Here is a 21,992-nt window from a genome sequence, read left to right on the forward strand (position 1 = left end):
AAGGCATGCTAGCTGTACAGAGAAAAGTGCCAACAACTATCTCAGAGACAAGAATGGTCACATGGATAAACATGAGAAGGAATGGCTCTGTTACCATTTCCTATGGAATTTGTTAGCTTAATGAAGAGAGGAAGACAAAGCTATAGAATGCTGAGCCTCTCTCTTCTCAGATGGATGGGCCACCCAAGAAAGGACAGTTTGAAGATTCACTTCCTGGTTTTTGTCTGTGTAAAGGTTAGATACAAAGCAGTAGTGTTTATCATGGACATTTCACTCACTTGTGTAATCATAATTTCTCCTTCATTCCTCTGCCTCTCTGATCTGTCTTGCACTTCCTCACCCTGTGTGGCTGGCTCTCTTGTTTCACACAGTCCCAGCTTCTGCTTTCCTATTCCATGTATTCTACTCCCCTATTTTGCACTTTCCTTTAGATTTCATCTTTGCTTTTCATCTAAATCCATGTATGGTTACATATAACTACACACACACACACACACACACACACCCCACTTTTAAAAATCCATTGAGGTGGAGAGATATCTCGGCAGTTAAGAACACTGATTGCTCTTGCAGAGGACCTGTGTTTCATTCCTAGTTCCCATGTAGCTAACAAACATCTGTAACCCCAGGGCAGGCCCTCTCATTATTCATCTCTTTCCTGTGCAGATTCCAGTTCCCTTATCTTGGAATCTGTCCTTCTGGTTTGAGTTGAATGTTCTCGTAATTGATCTTTAAGGACAGCTGTACAAGGAGAGGGCAAGGGATAGCCTCATCCAGAGATCCCAATTCCCTGGTCTCCTCTGCCAGCCACCTCTTTCCCACAGTGAAACTTTAGGTAAGATGCTGTGTGGGAACTTTTGGGAAAGATGTCCATATTTTCTCAGATTCATTTGTTTCTAGGGACTGGGAAGATTCCTAAATTGGTATAACGCCCTGCATCAACACACACACACACAACACACACACACTTTTCTGTGTGTGTCTCTTCCCCTTCCTCTTTCCACAACACTGACAGACACAAAGATACCAGAGATCTAGATTTGTACGCAAAGGTGTTTATTAGTAAGAAAAGATCTGTTCAGCTAAATTAAAGGTAGTCAGGGACAGGTTACATGAGGACATGTGCTATTTGGAGTGCAGACAGAGGAACTGTCTCTTCATTACTATGATCTTGCAAGTAGCAGATGAGTGAAGGTGCAAAGTGCTGGCACTGGAGTTAAAATGTCCCATCCAAGTGAACTGGTACCACTGGATACATGAGACTATCCTGTTGAGTTCTGGGGTTACAGGCAACTGTGTAGTACTCCACTGATCTTCTTGGTTGGTATCTGCATTGGGTATAAGGTGTTCTCCTCCGACTTGTGATGTTACAGACAGTTATATGCACCCGAGATGAACTATTATGACAGTTTCTACTTATATTGTCACTGCACAAGCCACTTGGATTTCCACACACACCAACAGCATTAGCAAAACTTGTATGAAGAAAAGTATTTAGGCCCTTACATGTTCTTCTAAACCTGTTAATACGCTGCATTTCAACATTACATTGGAGGTTGGCATTATTATTGATATGCTGGATGGCAAACCACTGGGAAGGGGTTTGTCCCAGGCATGAGGAAAGCATTAGGACAAGTCCTAGCAGCAGCAGGAGACAAAGTCGGGACTCAAGCAGCTTCGGACCCATGTTTCCTGTGAGGAGAGAAGAGAAGTGACTGCTCCCACCTTGCCTTAGTTTTCCCTATGTCTTCCTGAAGGCCCTTGCTGTCACTATGGGTTCACAGTGCCACTTTTCCTGGACACTGCCCCATTACCTGCCCACCCTGTCCCAGGCATAGGCAGTCAGTGTCTTACCCCATCTGCTTTGTGGTTCCCGTGGACCTGAGGTCTGGTTGTCCTGGAAATCAGGGATAATGGGTGAGCACCATTTGGGCCCTTAGATATACAGCAGGCTCTGTGGGTGGAGCTGGTGGAGAACCCACAGATTGGTACATTGCCTGCTTGTGCAACCAGCCTTCTGTTTCTTCACTTGGCCAAGCCATGGTGCTGCTGGCTCCATTGTAAGGAATAAATTCCAAGTCCTCTTGTGCAGGGCAGTTTGAAGTCTGAATTGGAACTCTCCACAGAAATCTCTGTATTGCCTTTTGATTGGCTGTAGGCTTCGTGTCTGTTTTCAGTAAGGAACAGACAAGTTTTCTATTAGCCTGACTACACACTTTTAGGAAGCCTTGGGAAGCCGGAAACATAAGAGATATTTACCATTCTGTCTTGCATCTTTAAAATTATATGATGGTGAGGTCTGCAGAGATGGCTCAGTTGTTAAGAGTACTTGATGCTCTCCAGAGGACCCAAGGTTGGTTTCAGTACCTATGCTGGATGGCTTACAATTGCCTGTAACTCCATCCAGCACATCTCATGTCTTCTAATAGCATCTGTTGGCATGTTCATACACATGTGCACAGACACACAGAGACACATTAGTAAAAATAGGTCTTAGAGATCAGTGAGATGATAGTGGTTAAGAGAACTTCCACTCTTCCAGATTCCTCCTCTTCCAGAAGACCCCAGTTTGTCACGCAGAGGCCACAACTTGAGATAACTCTAGGTCCAGGGGAATTGGATACCTGTTTGGTATTTGTTAGTACGTGTACACACATGGCACATGTGAGTTCAGACACATATAAATGTTAAAAAGGCAAACTTTAAATATTGCATATAGGAACACTGTCATAGTTATAAGAAAACACTGTACTCACGGCATAGTTCATAGTACTTTTCTGATTGTTTTCTATATAAGATTCCTTTCTACATTTCCATCTACCCTCATTTGTTCCAGAGCTAGTACTAATGGTCTAGTTTTACAACATGGACCCTCAGAAAACATCTCTTTATCTAAGATGCCAGAGTTACTATAAGCCAATGTTAAAAATGGTGCAATAACTCTAAAAGAATTTTGATTTCTGTTTTTCTTCATACTGGAGTTTGAACCAGGCTTTTTGCAATCTAGAGACATGAACTGCTGCTGGTCTACATCCCTAGTGTCACCTAGATAGAGAGTTTGGGCTTCCATAGTTTAAAAGCCTCTCTAAGTTTTTTGTTATCCAAACCTCCCTTGCACTCCCACCCACTGACACATGCCCAGACCTGCTCTCAGTTCTGTTGTGAAGTACAGCCGGAGTTATAGCCCAAGAGTAAGTTTTGGGATTTTCTTTCCAATCTTGATGAATATCATAATAATATCTCAAGAAATACTTTTGCACTTGACCTATAAGCTACAATGACTATTTTGCTTTCCCAATTGATAGATGTTTTTTGTGCAGATTCCATCGATGAGAGATTGTTTCCAAACTTGGAATTTCTTCAACCCTGGGATCCTCTTGCAATGACTGCTCTTGACCTACTGACTGACAGATGCCCAGTGTCAGTGTAGTATTTGACACAGCTCTGTCAAGTGCTCCAGCTGTCTATGGAAATGACAGTGGACAACATTTATAAAATTGTCACAGGAACCTGTTTTTAGGGACTAATCTTTTGGGGGTCTAAGGAGTGTTGAGTAGGGTATCACTCTGTAGCCTGGGTTTGGTTTCAACTTGCTTAGAAACCCAGATTGGATTCAAAATTTTCTGTCCTTCTGCCTCAGGCTGGAAGTTGTAGGCTCCCAGACTTGCAATTCCAGACCCAGCTTATGAACCAAGTTGTAAGCAGCCTGTGCTGCTGTGAGTGGATGCTCAGCTTTAGGAAGTAAGACTCAGCAGCAAGAAGCTAGGATGCCATGGGCTTGCCCTTGAAGGATGTTTGGGGACGCAGTGCCCTTTCCTGTCCTCCTTTCTTCTGCCTTGACCTTGAGCAGCATTGCTTTAACACACACCTCCCATCGTGGGCGTTTCTCTACCACAGACTCCAGAATAAGAAAGCCAACTGACGGGATGTTATCCCTGACACTAAAATTAAATGAATGTCTGTTTCCCTTCATAGTTGTTCCCGTACACACATGCACACATGCACACATGCACACATATGCACGTGCACCCACATTTATTCATTGACTCAAAGCACTAGAGAGATTCCTAGATGGAAGGAACCTATGAGATCTTTTATTACAGATCCTTCATTTCACAAAAGAAGACCAGAATCCGGTGTGATGTCCCAGGCTGACACAATATGGGACTGGTGACTCTCCGATCTTAGGGACACACAGCACTCTGACAACTTCAGGGTTGAGGTGGAGATCTCCTGCAGAGTGTGCAGTCTCAGAAAGAGAAGAAGAGGCTGAAGCTGGGCGCCTGCAGGAGGCTAAGAAAGGTTGGGCTATCAGCTAGCACAGAATGAGGTCTATAAGACCTCACTGTGGTCAGCAGAGGGCAGGAGAGGGCCTGTAGTCCTGTGCTGGTGTGGGGCCTGGGAAAAGAGGACCTGGCCTGGAGATGGCCTCATTTCTTCCTGAAACACAGAAAACACAGATGTGGATGTTCTTCCCACTGGAACCTTCTCAACTAGAGTCTCTTTACTAGACTATGAATGTTGTAACTTTCAATGGACTGCCCAGCCTCCTCACTCTGTTAATAGGATAACCTGTAATGATGTGTGTGGGGTGCTGCTTCACTCTGAAATGAGAGATCATCCCAGTGGGGTTGTGCTTCAATGTTCAGCAGCCTTCCCCTTTGATGACACTAACCTGGGATACAGCTGTTTAGAACACTCTAGAGATGAAAGCAGTTAGGATAAGTCCTGAGGACAGTCATTTAGAGGCTGCATGTTGGTCTCTAGGAAACCCTTGCTCTTGCCTCCTTCCCTAACCTACACGGCTTTTATTCTCAGTTTTATCAATAAAATACTCTCTTCAGTTTCATGGTGCTTTGGGGGAATCAAGGGGTCAGGAGCTCTGGTCCTGTTCAGTGTATGGCCCTTACCCAGCACCAGGCTGTAGGTGCCACCAACTGTCCAACTTCTGTCTGATTTGCCTCAGCCAGGCCACTCTCTTTGAACCAGTACTATTCTTGGCATTGCCTCCCAAGTGCTGGATTACTGAATAAACTTCCCACCTTCTCAGGGGCTGAGGACTGTTTTTGGTTTGTTTTATTTGTTTGTTTTCTGAACAACAGTTCTCACTATTTAGCCCTGGGTGGCTTGGAATTTGCTATGTAGATCAGGCTGGCCTCAGAATCAGACAGAGCCCCTTGATTCTGATTCTCAAGTGTTGGGGTAAAAGCTTGTGCCACTATGTCTGATGCCACTGAAGAAAGCTTCTCGTTCAGATTCTGTTGGGCACAGCATCTGGGAAATTTAGATCCACACTATGCAGACTTTATGATTTCTCACAAGGCAGAAATAAAGATTACTTTTATGTTGAAAACTGTAAATATTTATGTATGTATTTATTTATTTAATGTATGTAAGTACACTGTCACCATTTTCAGACAGACCAGAAGTGAGCATCAGATTCCATTATAGACAATCCACCATGTGTTTTCTGGGAATCAAATTCAGGAATCCTGTAAGAGCAGTCAGTGCTCTTAGCCATTGAGCCATCTCTCTCGAAAACAGTAAATCTTTATATTTGTAGTTAATTAAAAAACATAAAAGGGACAGTGTAGTTCAGCCAGAACACATGTAGGGGCATCAGGTCTCTGCTCCTACTTAGTGACCTTATCCTTTGCTTTGTAGTTCATGGCCACATCATCCCCCTTTACTATGACTGCGAACTTGCAGGAAGAACAGTATAGAGCTAGGCACACCAACAAGTCAGCTAGTGGAAATTAGGTAAGCCTATCACAACATTGCTATGGACAACACGTTTGAAGAAGCTGTCTGTCCTAGCAAACATGACCTGATTGCCAGGTTTTTGTGTTAAATAAAAAGCAGCTACTTCACTCAGGGTGCAGGAGGGACAAACAGGCTTAGCATACTAGCACTGGTTACCTCTTCAGGCCTGTTCCATTCATCTTCTATTTTCTTTCTCCTGCCAGATCATCTCCTTGGAGTTGTGGTTCTTTAAAGTTTCTTGTTTTCTCAGCATGTCCTTCAGGCCACCTTGGGTCTTTTGCCTTTTTCCTCCCAAAGTATTGGAATCATGGCAGGAGCAGTTGACCCAAATGGACTTTGCATTGGTGTACGTGAGCTCTCTTGCTGATTTGCAGTGGTAAGGAGTGTTAAGAGATGGTGAGATGGCTCAGCTTGGAAAGTACTGAGAAGAGGGGTGGGTAATGAATGAGATCTCAGTGGAATAAGGGTAGCTTATGCCTGAAGCCTTATATACTTGCATGAGCTGTCCTTAAATACCTTTCTGTAATCATGAATGTTCATGTGATAATAACAAAACCATACAACATGGGTTCTAGTTTAAAGTTTATTATAAAATCATCCTCTCTTGTGCCTTGAAGCTCCCTCCTCCTTCAAAAAAAAAAAAAAGAAAAAAGAAAAAGAAAAGAAAAATGTTGTCATTCTGTTGTCCCCAGAACATGTTAGATAAAAGGCACTAAGCAATAAGGTGTTGTTATGGGTTAACAAGCCGCTTATCAGAACTCAGATGGTGAAAGCAGAATCCGTTACTTCACCACCCCTCTATCTCTTCTGTCTTGGTCTATCTTCAGGCAGAAGTCCCACACGCATTGATAAGAAATTCGTTTTGTGGCAATCTTTCTGGAATCAGCCCACTGATACCAGTGAGACCAGAAGAGAGGTGATGTCACCTGTGGACTGAAGCTAGGATAAATCCTGGAAGGGCTCTCAGGGTGGGGTTGGCTTTTATTCTCATTTTATACTCTAGGACCACCAGGTTGGGCAGATAAGCAAGCAAGAGATTACAGAAGCATAGCTGACAGTTAGCAGGTTAAAATTAGCAGACCCTTGCCATTTCTCCAAGCCATTCTGTTTCAGGTAGCAGGTGAAGTCATGGTTGACCAACAGGCAGTACAAACAGTATCAGTAAATCAAGTATATAACTAAATAAACCAATAAGTCTATATCTAGTAATTGGTCTTTTCTAGCATATTCTACTCCAGTGGCAGCAGGGCCAAACCCTATTGTCTCAAGAATGAGAGGAGCGGGTAAGGTCTCCATCTTTGTCCCTCAACACTCTCAAGACAATGTTTCTGAGTGTCAAGGGTCTCCCAGTGATAGAACAGTGGATCCCAGGAGCAAGAAGCTGTCGCTGATTACCTCATGTTTGCACCAATAACCCTGGTGGTCCATCAACTCTTCTGTGGTAGCTGTGTGTCAGCTCTTCTCTTTCCACTGCTTATGTGTATGAAGCCAACTTTATATAATTCAACAGAATAATGATGTAGAACAGTACAGATAAAAATCAGATTTGGAATCAAGATGTCAGCCTCTAAAGAGATTTTGAAAATATAATCCAGCATCAATTTCTCTTATTTATCTTTTTGTTTGGAAAAGGATGTGTTTACTAGCCAGATCTGGTGACACATGTTCCTCCAGACCTGGCAGAGTTGTGTTCAGAGTGTTAGGCATCGCAGACAGCTCTGGGGTCTGTGGAAGGCCTCGTTCTGGAGTCTGTGGTCCACACAGAGTCCAGGGGTGTCAGGTTCTCAGGCTTGGACACTGCAGATGCCACTGGATGACCCTGAAGAGCTGAGACCAAAGAAGGGGTGACTGGAAGAGGGGAAGCTCAGGCAGACTCTGGTCTGGGGCCTGAAGGGAAATTTCCAGGAGGAGGGAGTGCTGGCTCAGTTCCCATGGGGAGGAGAGTGTCTGCCTAGCTCTGCTGGCTTCCTTAGTGGGCAGGTTGATGGTGGTGGTGGCTGGGAACCAGAGAGATCTCCTGGTGGGAGGTTCTGAGCAAGCACCTCCTTACAGGAATGTCTGCTCCATTGCTTCAGCTCAGCAGGTCTGATGAGAAAAGGCAGTTAATGGTTTTAAGGCATTTATTGTAGGAAGGCAGAGATAGGGAGAGAGCAGGGAAGCAGAGGTTGTGGCAACTTGAACTTTACTTGACCCTTACTCAAAATGGAAGTCTTAATATAAATTGATGCAGGTGTCTCTCTTATGTTGGGTTCCATCCCAGGCATAATGTATAAAAGTAAATATCATAAGGGGTTATACACAGATGCAGGAAGTGCTGCTGTATGGTTGGTTCAGTTTTAAGCTTATGTGGGCACCTATACAAAGCATTTCTATTGACTTTTATCATGATTTCCAAGGGAACAGAACATAATAGAATATTTAATCAATTTGGCATGAGAAAATTTTCTAGTTACAACAGAAACAACACATGAGAAAGTTTCCTTATAATATTAGTAACAGCACAAAATAACAGGTTAGCCAGGAAACAGTTACCTAGGCCTGATATTTTCACTTAGGCCTTAACATTCCATCTTGTCCTTGCTATTTTACCTAGGTCTTAACAATGTGAATCCTGCTACTAAGGAATATGGACATAAGGGTGAGGGTGGAGTGAGGTGGTGGACCAACCAGCAAAGGCCCTTGCTATTCATGTTTGGCAACCCGAATTTGATTCCTAGGACCTATGTAAAGATGGAAAAGAAGAATAGATTCCACAAAGATGACCTATGTCTTCCACATCCCCCCATAACACTAAACAGAAATTAAGAGGGATTGGAGATAGGACTCAGTGGTTAAATTGTTAATCAATTTAACCACTCAGTGGTAAATTGTTAATCTGCTCTGAGCTCCCAGTGGGAGCATTCATAGCCCTGTAGTCCCTCAAGAGACCTGGACTCATGATTGAAAGACACACACATGCCTGCTGACTTTTGATATGCCTTACTAGCTCAGTGGTTGGGCACTTCCAAACCTCCCTGTGGCAAGCACACACTCCCTCTGGTATTCCAGAGTTAACACTTTCTATATCCCAACATCTCATCCTTTCTGTTGGGAATTGGTTTTAATGCTTTGTCTTAATTAGGTTCCCAAAATCACACAGGAAATTGTGTGTCCAAACACTGAGGGCCCCTGACCCCAGTTGTTTTCAGAAGGTAGTGCAGGATGTCTTTGAAGCAAGTCTTGAGGCTCCATAGCCTAGCCTCATGCCTGGCTCATTGTCTGCTTTCTGAGTGTGGATGTAATGTGACTAGCTCTTTTCCTACTAGTATGACTTCCATGTCTGCTGTCATAACTTTGACAGATGCTGGACTGTGTCCCAGTGTCTGCCTGGAGCTGTAAGTCAAAGTAACCCATTCTTATACAAGTTGGTTTTTTCCCTATTTTATCACAGCAGTGATAAAAGGCAATGCTAATGATCTGAATTTGACCTGCACAATCCATATGGCAGAAGGCGGGAACCAACTGCTGTAAGTTGTCCATTGACCTCCATATACATGACCTCACACAGTGTGCTGTGGTATGTGTGCACCCACCAACACAATAAACGTAAACCATGATAATAAAGCAAAACAGCAAACAAAAACATGGATAATAAACAAAGGATCTCACAACCTCCCTTAATCCCCAAGAGCTACCGGCCAGATTCAGACCATTGCCTGTAACATCTGCTTCTCAGAGAGATTACAGTGTGGGAGAGCCTAAGCCACCCTAGCTACATAGAAGGAAGAGACCGAAGGGAGAAAATGCCAACACCTGTCTCAGAGATTAGCATGGCCATGTGGATAAACATGAGATGGAATGTCTCTGTCTCCATTTCCTATGGACTCTGCTAGGATCACTCCAGAAAGTTCAGGTTAAAGATCAAACAGACCCACAACCTCCTTTTCTAGATGTTCGACCTGACTTTCCTGTGAGTCCAGCAGGTACAGTCACAGCCCTGTCTCCAGGACACACAGACTTTATCTCCTACCCCACCTCAGAATACTAACTCTATCCGTTTTCTTCAGTTCCAGAGACGAGGTGCCCAATGTTATGACAAGCTGTGGGTCCCCAAAGCTGAGTAGCTAAGGCTGGTTTCTGCTTCTGTTGCCAAAACTGTCTGGCCCTGTTGTTGGAAGACGTTTTATAGCTCGAGTTCAGAGGTCAATGTTTGCTTGTCTTTTTCACACTGAAGTTGTTTTCTTTAAGGAGGTCAAGACATCCCTTCACTGGACTAAATTTCCTTTTTCATTTGTCATTAACATTCATCCTGGTCATATGCAGACACTTTTTATGTGGTAAGTGTACAGTGCCCGGTGTGGGTGCTTCTCCTTCTAACTTTATTCTATCCAAATTCTCCTGTAAATAATTAAAATTTTATTTTAAGTGTATGGGTGTTTTGTTTTGTTTTGTTTTTCCGTGAAATTCTCCACAACACAAATTGCTCTAAAATTTCCCCTGCTTTACTCGCTCTCCTTCTGCTTTATAAGAGCTGTTCCAACTGCCAGCATCCTCCCTCCTCCTGATTTTTCATAACAAGGGGTCATTTCACAAAGAAATCCTGGGAGGTGAGCTGCAAAGAATGAGCTTGGACAAGTGAGTGGCCCCTCAGCTTTGGGTTGGGGACACTGGTGCCCCCTCTGGAGGGAAATGTTGCCAGAGACAGGTAAAATTTCCCCAAAGTGACTGAAAGAGATCTGGGAACAACTATAGTTGAAAGATAGTTTGGTCTGCTGTAAAAACAACAACAACAACAACATACACACAAAGAGAGAGTGAGAGTGCCACATGTCTTTCTTCTGGCACACTGGGCAACATCTGATCCATTTAGGAAGACTTAGAACTGATAAAGTAGGAAAGGGAATCTGGTGAGTGAGCCTCTTTCCTAGGAACTAAAGAAAACTGATAGTGTCAGTTGTCTGAGATGGTTTAGGAGATAAGGTCTGTGTGTCCTGGAGACAGGGCTGTGACTGCACCTGCAGGACTTGCCAGTCAGGGCAACCATCTGGAAAAGGGGACTGTGTGTCTGTTTGACCTCAACCCAGGGCTTGGATGTTTGAATCATCTCTTCTCAGAGTTGATGTAGATTGGGAAAGGATCTTTACCTATCCTAAATCAGATAGGGGACTAATATCCAATATATATAAAGAACTCAAGAAGGTGGACTCCAGAAAATCAAATAACCCCATTAAAAAATGGGGCTCAGAACTGAACAAAGAATTCTCACCTAAGGAATACCGAATGGCAGAGAAGCACCTGAAAAAATGTTCAACATCCTTAATCATCAGGGAAATGCAAATCAAAGCAACTCTGAGCTTCCACCTCACACCAGTCAGAATGGCTAAGATCAAAATTTCAGGTGACAGCAGATGCTGGCGAGGATGTGGAGAAAGAGGAACACTCCTCCATTGTTGGTGGGATTGCAAGCTTGTACAACCACTCTGGAAATCAGTCTAGCAGTTCCTTAGAAAATTGGATATAGTACTACCAGAGGATCCTGCAATACCTCTCCTGGGCATATATCCAGAAGATGTCCCAACCGGTAAGAAGGATACATGCTCCACTATGTTCATAGCAGCCTTATTTATAATAGCCAGAAGCTGGAAGGAACCAAGATGCCCCTCAACAGAAGAATGGATACAGAAAATGTGGTACATTTATACAATGGAGTACTACTCAGCTATTAAAAGGAATGAATTTATGAAATCCCTAGGCAAATGAATGGACCTGGAGGGCATCATCCTGAGTGAGGTAACACAATCACAAAGGAACTCACACAATATGTACTCACTGATAAGTGGATATTAGTCCAAAAACTTAGGATACCCAAGATATAAGATACAATTTGTTAAACGCATGAAACTCAAGAAGAATGAAGACCAAAGTGTGGACACTGTGCCCCTTCTTAGAATTGGGAACAAAACACCCATGGAAGGAGTTACAGAGACAAAGTTTGGAGCTGTGATGAAAGGATGGACCATCTAAAGACTGCCATATCCAGGGATCCATCCCATAATCAGCTTCCAAACGCTGACACCATTGCATACACTAGCAAGATTTTGCTGAAAGGACACAGATATAGCTGTCTCTTGCAAGACAATGCCGGGGCCTAGCAAACACAGAAGTGGATGCTCACAGTCAGCTAGTGAGTGGATGGATCACAGGGCCCCCAATGGAGGAGCTAGAGAAAGTACCCAAGGAGCTAAAGGGAACTGCAACCCTATAGGTGGAACAACATTATGAACTAACCAGTAACCCAGAGCTCTTGATTCTAGCTGCATATGTATCAAAAGATGGCCTAGTATATCATCACTGGAAAGAGAGGCCCATAGGACTTGCAAACTTTATATGCCCCAGTATAGGGGAATGCCAGGGCCAATGTGTGGGAGTGGGTGGGTAGGGGAGTAGGGGGGGAGTGTATTGGGGACTTTTTGGATAGCATTGGAAGTGTAAATGAGGAAAATACCTAATAAAAAAGATTAATTAAAAAAAATTGTTATGTAGTCAAGGATGCTCCTGAACTGATTCTGACCTCCTCTCCCAAGTGCTGGGATTTCAAGCAATGGTGTGAGATGTCAGTAACTTCAGTTTCAAGCGATATGAGGCCTTCTTCTGTGTCTCCTGACACCATGAACCCACATCATGCATGGAAATACATGGTGCCAAAAAACCTGTCCAGTTGTGGGCTCTGCATCTTACTGTATATGAACTGGTCGGACTATTTCCTTATAATAACTACGTTTAGGACTCTTCTGTTAGGCTGGTCAGAATCCCCAAAGCATATTATTCATTAGTCCCCTGGATGCACTTGCCTTGGAGCTGAATGAAGGCCTGGGTTCCACAATTTATCTGTTAATATTTGCATTATTCCTTCCTACAAGTACAAAGTCCTCTTAAAAGGTAAACCTAAAACCTCCCAACCTTAGGATCTTATTTGACTTGATCCTGAATAAAAAAAACAAAAAAACAAAACAAAAAAAAACCCATAATCTCCACCAACTGTTTAGACTGCATTGATTTCATAACATTCTGTCTGCCTGTGAATCTCTGGGTATTAAAGGCAAGTGCCACCATACTAGGCTAGGTCATTGTGTCTTGCAAGATTGAACTAGATCATCTGGGCCATTGTAAAGTGATCTTCTGGTATACATAACAGGAAAGTAGGACCACATCCCTGTCATGTGAGTGTCCAGGGAACAAGGTGGTACATGATTAATCTATGTGGGCTGAAAAGAGTCGGAGAATGTTCTTCAGAGGAATGAACTACAGCAATGGCTGTTTCTTCTTGACCTTGAGCTAACTCCACTGTGTATATTCAGAATAGAAAGCAATTGTCTCAGCAGCAAATTCACAAGACAGTGACTTTCATCACTCTCCTTATGCTGCCTAGACCACAGATCCAAAGACCTTCTAGTAGTGGTCTGGATAATTCTAGCCTGGATAATTGTCAGACACTCTGTACTAGGCCTCTGCCTGCACCTCACATTCCACTGTCTACTCCCAGGTCAATTTAATCGTTTCAAAGCCTACTGTTGTAAACCTGGGCATGTGCTTCCATCTTTGGGTCCTTTGTACTTTGCAACTGGTGTCTGCTTAAACCTAAGAGTGCTAGCACTGTAAATCATTTCACTCTGTTTCACTGATAACTGCTACTTTGTCAGAGGAAGATATTAGCATATGGCAGTACAGGCGACCCGGAGCAGTTGTGCATCATCCAGGCAAATCATCCTCACTAAACCTGACTCTGACATCTAGTGAGGCTTCAACAGGCCACAGGGATTAGTGCAAATTTCATCACAGTTTTTTTTTTTTTTTTTTTTGGTCTCTTTGAGATAATCAGAGGTAGACAATAAAACAAAACTATAGCAACAAAGAAATAGCAATGAAATAACAGCATCTACTACAGTTGGCCATGCATGTATAGAAAACCATTTAGAGCAGTTTGGAACACATGATGTTCACACCTCAGTTACAAGTTCCCTATATCCATAATGCCTAACCAGTGTTTCAGGTGTTGGTCTGATGCTGGCCTCCTTGGTTTCTCTAACTTCTGGGCAACAAAAGTGAAAATAAAAAAGTACTGAATCTCTTAAATGGAGCACAGAGTCATATAATTACATGAGTGTATCAGATGGAGAGTTCTCAGTGTAAGTGAGCAGTGGGAAACTTGAGCTGCTAAGACCTGGCACCCCCACCTACATGAAAGTCAGAGGACAATTTATGGAGTTTTTTTCTCTCCTATGATGTGGGTTACAGGGAAGGAACTCAGGTCTCTATGCTTGGTCCCATTAACTTTATCCACTGAGCCATCTAGTCAGCCAGTTACCACAGACACAGAATTTAATAATCTATGTATTCGTATTTATAGTCTGGGTTATACACCCCACTATGAAAACTTTCCCTAGGGCAATAAATGGAGTCTGGGAGGGATCTATGAAGAGGGTGGCAGACTTTAAAAGCGTCCATGGAGCCTCACAGTTTTGTTTTGTTTTGTTTTTTGTCTCCAACAAGTCTGGATGAGATGGGGTAATTTTTCCTTCTCTTTGACCTCCCTGTGCTATGATTGAACCTAATAATGTCCATGCTCCCTGAGTTACATTCCAGGCCTGTAACTTCATTCATCTGCTACAACAGCTACAAGGCAAGTGGCAATTTGAGACTCCATAGTCAGTTTGGCTGCTACAAGACTGGTCCTTGAGAATGGCTGACAGAATAATTTCAAGCCTAGGAATATCTATCTGAAAGAGAAAAGTAAGTGTCTCAGTCCACTCTGCAAACTCGGGACAGTTTAGTCAGTCATTTAAAGACTGATGTCAAGCTGTTATCTACCTTCACAAATAGCATTACTAGATATCAGGTTAAGCTACCCAACAGGTAACATTTACCAAAACAGCCAAGCACTACACTGAAGTAAATAAGGCTCAGGATCCACCAGAGAATTGAAAGATGGATAAGAAGAGCCATATCACTTGATAATGATTGGTTTCCTGTGTGTTTACAGGTGTCCCTTTCTGTGTCAGAGTTAGCTTAGAGAAGGTGACCAAAGACAGTGAGCAACTTAACCCATCCCTCAATCCTCAGGCTTCTGCTTAAAAGCCCTGGTTTGACAGCACCAGTTTTGGGATCCAGGGGATTAATTCCTTCACACATTAAGTCTCTGACTCACAGTTAGTCTCAGAAATGAGATCTGTTCCAGGAGACCTTCACAAGCATGAAGCATCCACTGGAAGAAGTACTTCCTCAATAAACTCTAAGATCTAGTGTGGTTAAGATCAATATCAACCATCGCTCTCCCTTCCTAGCCTTGCACAGACATGCTCTCCACCATAGGCATGTGACCTCGATTTCAAGATCCATCCATGCAGGAGAGTGTGAGGTTTCATCCCATCACCAGTTAGCTGGCCTTAAATGGTTATTCCTTCCTCTACTTCTACCCATTGAGGAAATTCTCAATTCTGCATTTCATCAATTAGGCATTTCATGCCTAGTCTGCCTGGTTATATTACATGAGAGGTAACAGATCTGCTCCAACTTTGTCAATTCTATGACCTTATCTTGAACCCATAAGAGCTCTGGATGGGTGCCAGGTAACCTAGGAAAATTAGCATTCCATCTTCAAGCACCTGAACCTATAGGTCTCCATAAACTTCTATCTTTGATTGTGGATGATCTTGTTCAATTAAAAACCACACAATCTGGAAGGACAAAGAAGAAATGTAGGGTAGGGACAGGAAAGAAGGCTCTTCCATTAAGAGCATTTGTCTATCCACCAGAGGATCCAGAGGGCAGCTAACAATCCTATTAATGCATTTCTGGGTTGAACACCATGCCCTCTTCTGGCTTCTGGGGGAATTGCATGCATTGGTGCACAGATGTGGTTGTGGTGGGATTTCTAGAGTCCCCTCTGGGTGCCCGAGGTGGTCTGCTCCATGTGCCTGGCTAGCTTGCTTTTTGGCAGTTTTGCTGGTACCAGGTGCGGGTTGCAGCAGGCAAAACATATATATAATTTTAAAAAAATAGTAATGCCCTTCCAGGGCCCCTCACTCTCCCTCCTCTAGTCGCCCCAGCCCTCCCTAACAGATGGCCATGACATTGAAGCGCGGGGCTCCTCCCCCGCGCCCCAGGCACACTCTGGGCTCCTCCGCACGCCCCCTCTCTTTCTGCTGCTTCACGCCCAGCTCTTATCCGAGAGAGGCCCCAGCAACCTTTTCCTCGCTAAGACTGCATGAGCCCTGCTGGGGAAGAAAAGTAACTTGGTTTTTCTCCGAGAAACCCAGCCGGATTAGGCAGCCAGGGCGAGTAGAGGAGAGGAGGCAGGGAGCTGGTGGAACCCTGTGGAAGTCTCCTGGGCAGTCTAATCGCACTTTCTTCTTGTCCTCCTGTCTCCTCCTCCTAGGTGCAAAGATTGTGGGCGGACTATGCAATCACTGAGGAGGGGGAAGAGGAGGGATCAGAGCTCTCCTGCAGTGATGGTGCAGCGCGCCTCGCTGCGCCGCGGCCTGGCGACTTGGCTAGGTGGAGTATCACAGCTGCTGTGCTTGAGGTCCTTCGTTCTAGCCTGGCGGCTGCGAGTTCAACTCCGTGCCTCCCCGAGGCCTGTAAGGCAGCGAGTGTGCACCCTGTTCCACTGTGTCACGCCGGAAGCCTGCAGCCAGCATGGAGAAGGACAGCCTGAGTCGCTCTGATCAGCAGTTTGAGTACATGATGGAGATCGGCGAAGGCGCCTAAGTGAAGGTGTTCAAGGCCTGCGACTTGAAGAAAGGCTTCCTCTTCGTGAATCTGAAACTCTTGTGAGTGCAGACCAGTGAGGAGGGCATGCCGCTCTCCACCATCCGCAAGGTGGCGGTGCTGAGGCACCAGGAGAATTCCAGCACCCTAATGTGGTCAGGTGAGCTGGGAGCCCTGGCCATGGGGTCCAGGAAGGTGCTGGGCAAAGTGTTGCTGGTGGCCCAACTAAAGTTAAGAGTTGAGTTTCCCCAGATAAAACTGGTGACCCTGTTAGACAGCGCAGAAAAAGAGACCTGCAGTGGCTTCCAGGCAGCCAAGCTATTCTGAAGAGCTATTCTGCCTGCCCCAAGGGGTCCAGGGGCATTGGGTCTGCCTGCCCCAAGGGGTCCAGGGGCATTGGGTGTCTTTTAGGGACAAAACCAGACAACCCCAGAAATGTCCCTCCAGCCCTTACTTAACTTTTCCCATCCGTGGGGGGATTTTTGAGAGACAGAGTGAGATAGTTATCCAGCTTGCAGATAATTAGAAGGAAACTTCAAGGGTAGAGCATAATGTAAATAAAGATTAAAAAATGCAGAAATGTGCAAGAATGTATTTGCCAATCACACCCACAGTGGTGCCTTTTTTATATAGTTGTAAATTGGCTTCTGATAGTCTTAGAAGTTCAGAAGTTTAGAGTCTGACGCCTAGTGATAAACATTGTTTGAAAAATGTCTCTCAAGGCTGGGGTACTAGGAACACTGAACCAGGAAGATCCAGAGTTCAAGACCCTCCTGAGCTACAAAAACCCTGTCTGAGAAAAGAAAGGGAGGGGGAGGGGGTGGTAGGGTGGAGAGGATTGCTTCTCAAAAGGTTTTCTGATTTTATCATTTAGTATCTGTGGACTGGTATAATCTGACTTAGAATGCCTTTCTCACAGGTGAGATGTGAGTCTGCACTTAGATTCGAAAGCCTCTGTTATCCCTGGAAGAGTTGTGCAGATGGGTGGGGGAGGCATTCCTAACCCACTCTCCTGTGTTTGAAGAGAATGGTGTTTTCTTGAAGATGCTGGGATTTCCCCATTGTGCCTTTTCTCATCCTCTTTTTTAAACAGATGCATAGCTGGAAGTTAAAAGGGAATGCACAGACTTTTCTACAAATAAGGTGATGAGTTAACATTCTCAGGTCTTCTTTTTAGAGGGATGATCTTGGCGTCTTCATCCTGTCTTCTCATTCCTGTAGGGATTCCTTAAAACAAATATGTGCCTACTGTATGCCCTGGTGCATCCCAGGCTTGATGAGCCAATAGATCCTACACACAGATTTGCTCTACTTTTACGGTTCGTAATCTTGAATTCTGGAGCCTTTGTCAGAATAAATCTGTATGGCCAGAGTGTTCCCATTCCACAGGAAGTTCTGTTTGTCATCCTTATAGACTGTCCGAAACTATCTTTGGAGAAAGTTTCCGTGGACATTGTGTGCTTCCTGAGATTCGTGTTTACTCCTTCAGGTTAGTCCAGCCTTGAGTAGACTTTGAAGATACAGAAAGAACCAGAGGCTGATGAACACCTCTTCCAAATGACTAACTTGTCCAGTCACTGGTTTTTAAGCTTTTCCCATGTTATTTTATTTCGGGATTATCAAATTGACTCCTTTTCTATGTTTTCTGGAGGTCATCTGGAGATTTTGAAATGATGATTCCACTCAATCTTATATAAAAGCACTAAGATTAGTGGTCCTGAAACTACTTAAGCAGTTACTCAACATCCTGTAGGAAGACAAAACACAAAATTAAGTACATATAATAGGGGACAATTTACTCCAAAGGAGAGAGAGCAGGGTTTGTAGAGAAGAGCAAATAATGATTAAGGCTCATAAACCAGTGGAACTCTGCAGCCTGGATATGGGACAACAATGTATGGTTCCGTGCCATTCCTGACAGACAAGGTCAGAATTCATCCTCATCCTTAGGGAATAAGCCACCTCCAGATGAAAATTAAAATTATTTCCTTCAACTACCCTCCCCAACACACAAAGAAACCTGTCTTGATTTATACAAGGACACACAGGTTAGGAAGATTAGCCAAGACCTTCTCAAGTCTCATAATCTCTAGATAATTTAGAAGTTCAGTTTATTTATTATTTTTAAAATATTTTTATTTAAATATTTTCTTTATTTACATTTAAATGTTATTCCATTTCCTGGTTACCTGTCTGAAAACCCCTAATCCCCTACCATCTCCCCCAGCTCACTAGCCCACCTACTCCAGCTCCCTGGTCCTGGCATTCCTGAGCACGGGGGCATGGAGCCTTTACAGGACTAAGGGCCTCTCCTCCCATTGATGACCAACAAAGCCATCCTCTGCTAAATATGCAGCTAGAGAAATGGTTCCCTCCATGTGTACTCTTGGGCTAGTGCTTTAGTCCCTAAGATCACTGGGGGTACTGGTTGGTTCATATTGTTCCTCCTATGGGGCTGCAAAACCCTTCAGTACCTTGGGTCCTTTCTGTATCTCCACTACTGCAGTCCCTGTGATCAGTCCAATGGTTGGCTGAGAGCATCCTCCTCAGTATTTGACAGGCACTGACAGAGTCTCTCAGGAGGTAGCTATACCAGGCTCTGGTCAGCAAGCTCTTGTTGGTATCCGCAAGAGCACCTGGGTGTAGTGACACTATAGGGAATGGTTAGACAGACAGGACAGTCTCTTAATGACCTTTCATTCAGTCTCTGCTCCACACTTTGTCGCTCTGTCTCCACCCATGGGTATCTTGTTCCCCCTTCTAAGAAGAACCAACATATCCACATTTTGGTCTTCCTTCTTTTGAGCTTCATGTGGTCTGTTAATTGTATCTTGGGTATTCCAAGCTTCAGGGCTAGTATCCACTTATAAGTGAGTGCATACCATGTGTGTTCTTTTGTGATTGAGTTACCTCACTCAAGATGATATTTTCTAGTTCTATTCATTTGCCTAAGAATTTCATAAATTCATTGTTTTTAATAGCTGAATAGTACTCCATTGTGTAATTACATCACATTTTCTGCATCTATTCCTCTGTTGAGGGACATTTGGGTTCTTTCTAGCTACTGGTTATTATAATAAGCCTGCTATGAAAATAGTGGAGCATGTGTCATCATTACATGTGGGAGCATCTTCTCGGTATATGCCCAGGAGTGTTATTGCTGGGTCCTCAGGAAGTACTATGTCCAGTTTTCTGAGGAACCACCAAAATGATTTCCAGAGTGGTTTTCAAGCATCAGTGGACTCAGTTCCCAAATAAAAGGACATAGTCTAAAAGACTGGAAAAGTAAACAGCACCCGGGATTTTGCTGCATACAGGATATGCACCTCACTGACAAAGACAGATACTACCTTAGAATTAAAAGCTGAAAAACAATTTCCCAGTCTAATGTTCCCAAGAAATAAGATGAAGTAGGCATTCTAATATCAAATAAATCGACTTCCAGCCTAAAGTTTTCAAAAAAGACAAGGAAAGACACTTCATATTCATCAAAGGAAATATCTACCGAGATAAACTTTCAATTCTGAACATCTATGCTCCAATTGCAAGGGCAACCAAAACCAGAAAAGAAATTTTACTAAAGTTCAAAGCACACATTGTAACTCCCACAACACTGGAGGGAGACTTCAAGTACCCCACTCTCATCAATGGTCAGATCATGGATACAGAATCTAAACAGAGACAAAATGAACCTAACAGAAGTTATGAACTAAATTGATTTAACAGATATATATATATATATATATATATATATATATATATATATATATAGAACATTTCATCCTAAATCAAAAGAATATACCTTCTTCTCAGCACCTCATGGCAACTTCTACAAAATTGACCATATAATCATTCACAAAACAGGCCACAACAGATACAAAATATTGAAATAATCTGATGCAACCTATCATATCACCACGGACTAAGGCTGGTCTTCAATAACAACAAAAACAACAGAAAGCCCACATACACATTGAAGCTAAACAATGCTTTCCTCAATTATAACTTGGCCAAGGAAGAAATGAAGAAAGAAATGAAAGACTTTTTAGAATTTAGTGAAAACAAAGTTACAACACACCCAAACTTATGGGGCAAAATAAAAACCATGTTAAGTGGAAAACTCATAGCTCTGAATACCTCCTAAAAGAAACTGGAGAGAGTATATACTAGCAGCTTGACAGAACATCTGAAAATTCTAGAGCAAACAGAAGCAAATATACCCAAGAGGAGTAGATGGAAGGAAATAATCAAACTCAGGGCTGAAATCAACCAAAGAAACAAAGAAACAAACAAACAACAACAACAACAAAACTATACAATGAGCCAGCATAACAAGGAGCTGATTCTTAGACAAAATCAACAAGATAGAAAATCCCTTATCCAGACTAACCTGATGGCACAGACACAGTATCCAAATTAACAAAATCAGAAATGAAAAAGGAGACATAATGACAGAAACCAAGTTAATTAAAAAAAATCATCAAATCCTACTACAAAAATCTACTCAACAAAACTGGAAAATCTGTATGAAATGGACAATTATCTTAACAGATACCTGGTACCAAAATTAAATCAGGATCAGATAAACCATGTGAACTGTCCTATAACCCCTAAAGAAATAGAAGCAATGGGTAAAATCTCCCAGCTAACAAAAGCTCGAGACCAGATGGGTTTAGTGCAGAATTCTTTCAAACCTTCAAAGAAGACCTAATACCTATTCCCTTCAAACTATTCCACAAAATAGAAACAAAAGGAATAATACCCAATGTGCTCTATGGAGCCACAGTTACACTGATACCAAAACCACACAAAGACCCAACAAAGAAAGAACTTCTGAATTTCATTTATGGATACCAGTGCAAAATTATGAATTTCACTTCTCAAAAACCAAATCCAAGAACAAATCAGGAAGATCATTCGTCATTATCAAGAGGACTTCATCCCATGGATGCAGGGATGGTTCCATATACAAAAATACATCTGCATAATCCACTATCTAAAAAATCTCAAAGAAAACCACTACATGATCATTTCATTATATGATGAGAAACCATTTGACAAACTTCAACATCTATTTATGATAAAGTCTAGGGAAGATCAGGAATTCATGGCCCATACCTAAACATAGTAAAATCAATATACAACAAACCTGTAGCCAACATCAAAGAAGGGAGAGAAACTGGAAGCAATCCCACTAAAATGAGGGAGTAGACAAGGCTGCCTTCTCAGTCCCTACCTATTCAATATTGTACTCAGTGTCCTAGCCAGAGCAATTAGACAACATAAGGAGGACAAAGGGATACAAATTGGAAAGGAAGAAGTTAAAATACCACTATTTGCAGATGATAGGATCATATTCTGAACTGACCACAAGTTCCACCAAAGATTTCCTTCTTTTATCTTTCTTCTATTTTTAAAATTTTTTTCCTTTATATATTTTAAACTCCAGAATTTTGTTTGTTTGTTTTTTGTTTTTGTTTTGT

At 42.9% G+C, this 21,992-nt stretch overlaps 1 protein-coding gene and 1 long non-coding RNA gene across 3 annotated transcripts in view; one reads left to right on the top strand and one right to left on the bottom strand.

The window, feature by feature from the left end:
• LOC147001682 (uncharacterized) overlaps window positions 1-21,992 on the top strand; it is a 143,879-nt gene that overhangs the window by 113,805 nt on the left and 8,082 nt on the right. For both annotated transcript variants that reach the window (XR_015044612.1, XR_015044613.1), the window contains exon 2: window positions 16,178-16,669. This is a non-coding gene — a long non-coding RNA (uncharacterized LOC147001682). The remainder of the gene's footprint in view (window positions 1-16,177; window positions 16,670-21,992) is intronic.
• LOC147001686 (eosinophil cationic protein 2-like) lies at window positions 1,217-1,687 on the bottom strand. Its single transcript, XM_085828934.1, has one exon. It carries the CDS (start codon window positions 1,685-1,687, stop codon window positions 1,217-1,219), a length of 471 nt encoding a protein of 156 aa, XP_085685060.1.

The sequence above is a fragment of the Mus caroli genome, unplaced genomic scaffold, assembly GCF_978045245.1.
Source record: "Mus caroli unplaced genomic scaffold, Mus_caroli_1 scaffold_12, whole genome shotgun sequence".
NCBI lineage: Eukaryota > Metazoa > Chordata > Mammalia > Rodentia > Muridae > Mus > Mus caroli.

What these genes read in the sequence shown, in the direction of transcription:
- LOC147001686 (XM_085828934.1), bottom strand. Translation starts at nt 1,687, where the DNA reads ATGGGTCCGAAGCTGCTTGAGTCCCGACTTTGTCTCCTGCTGCTGCTA.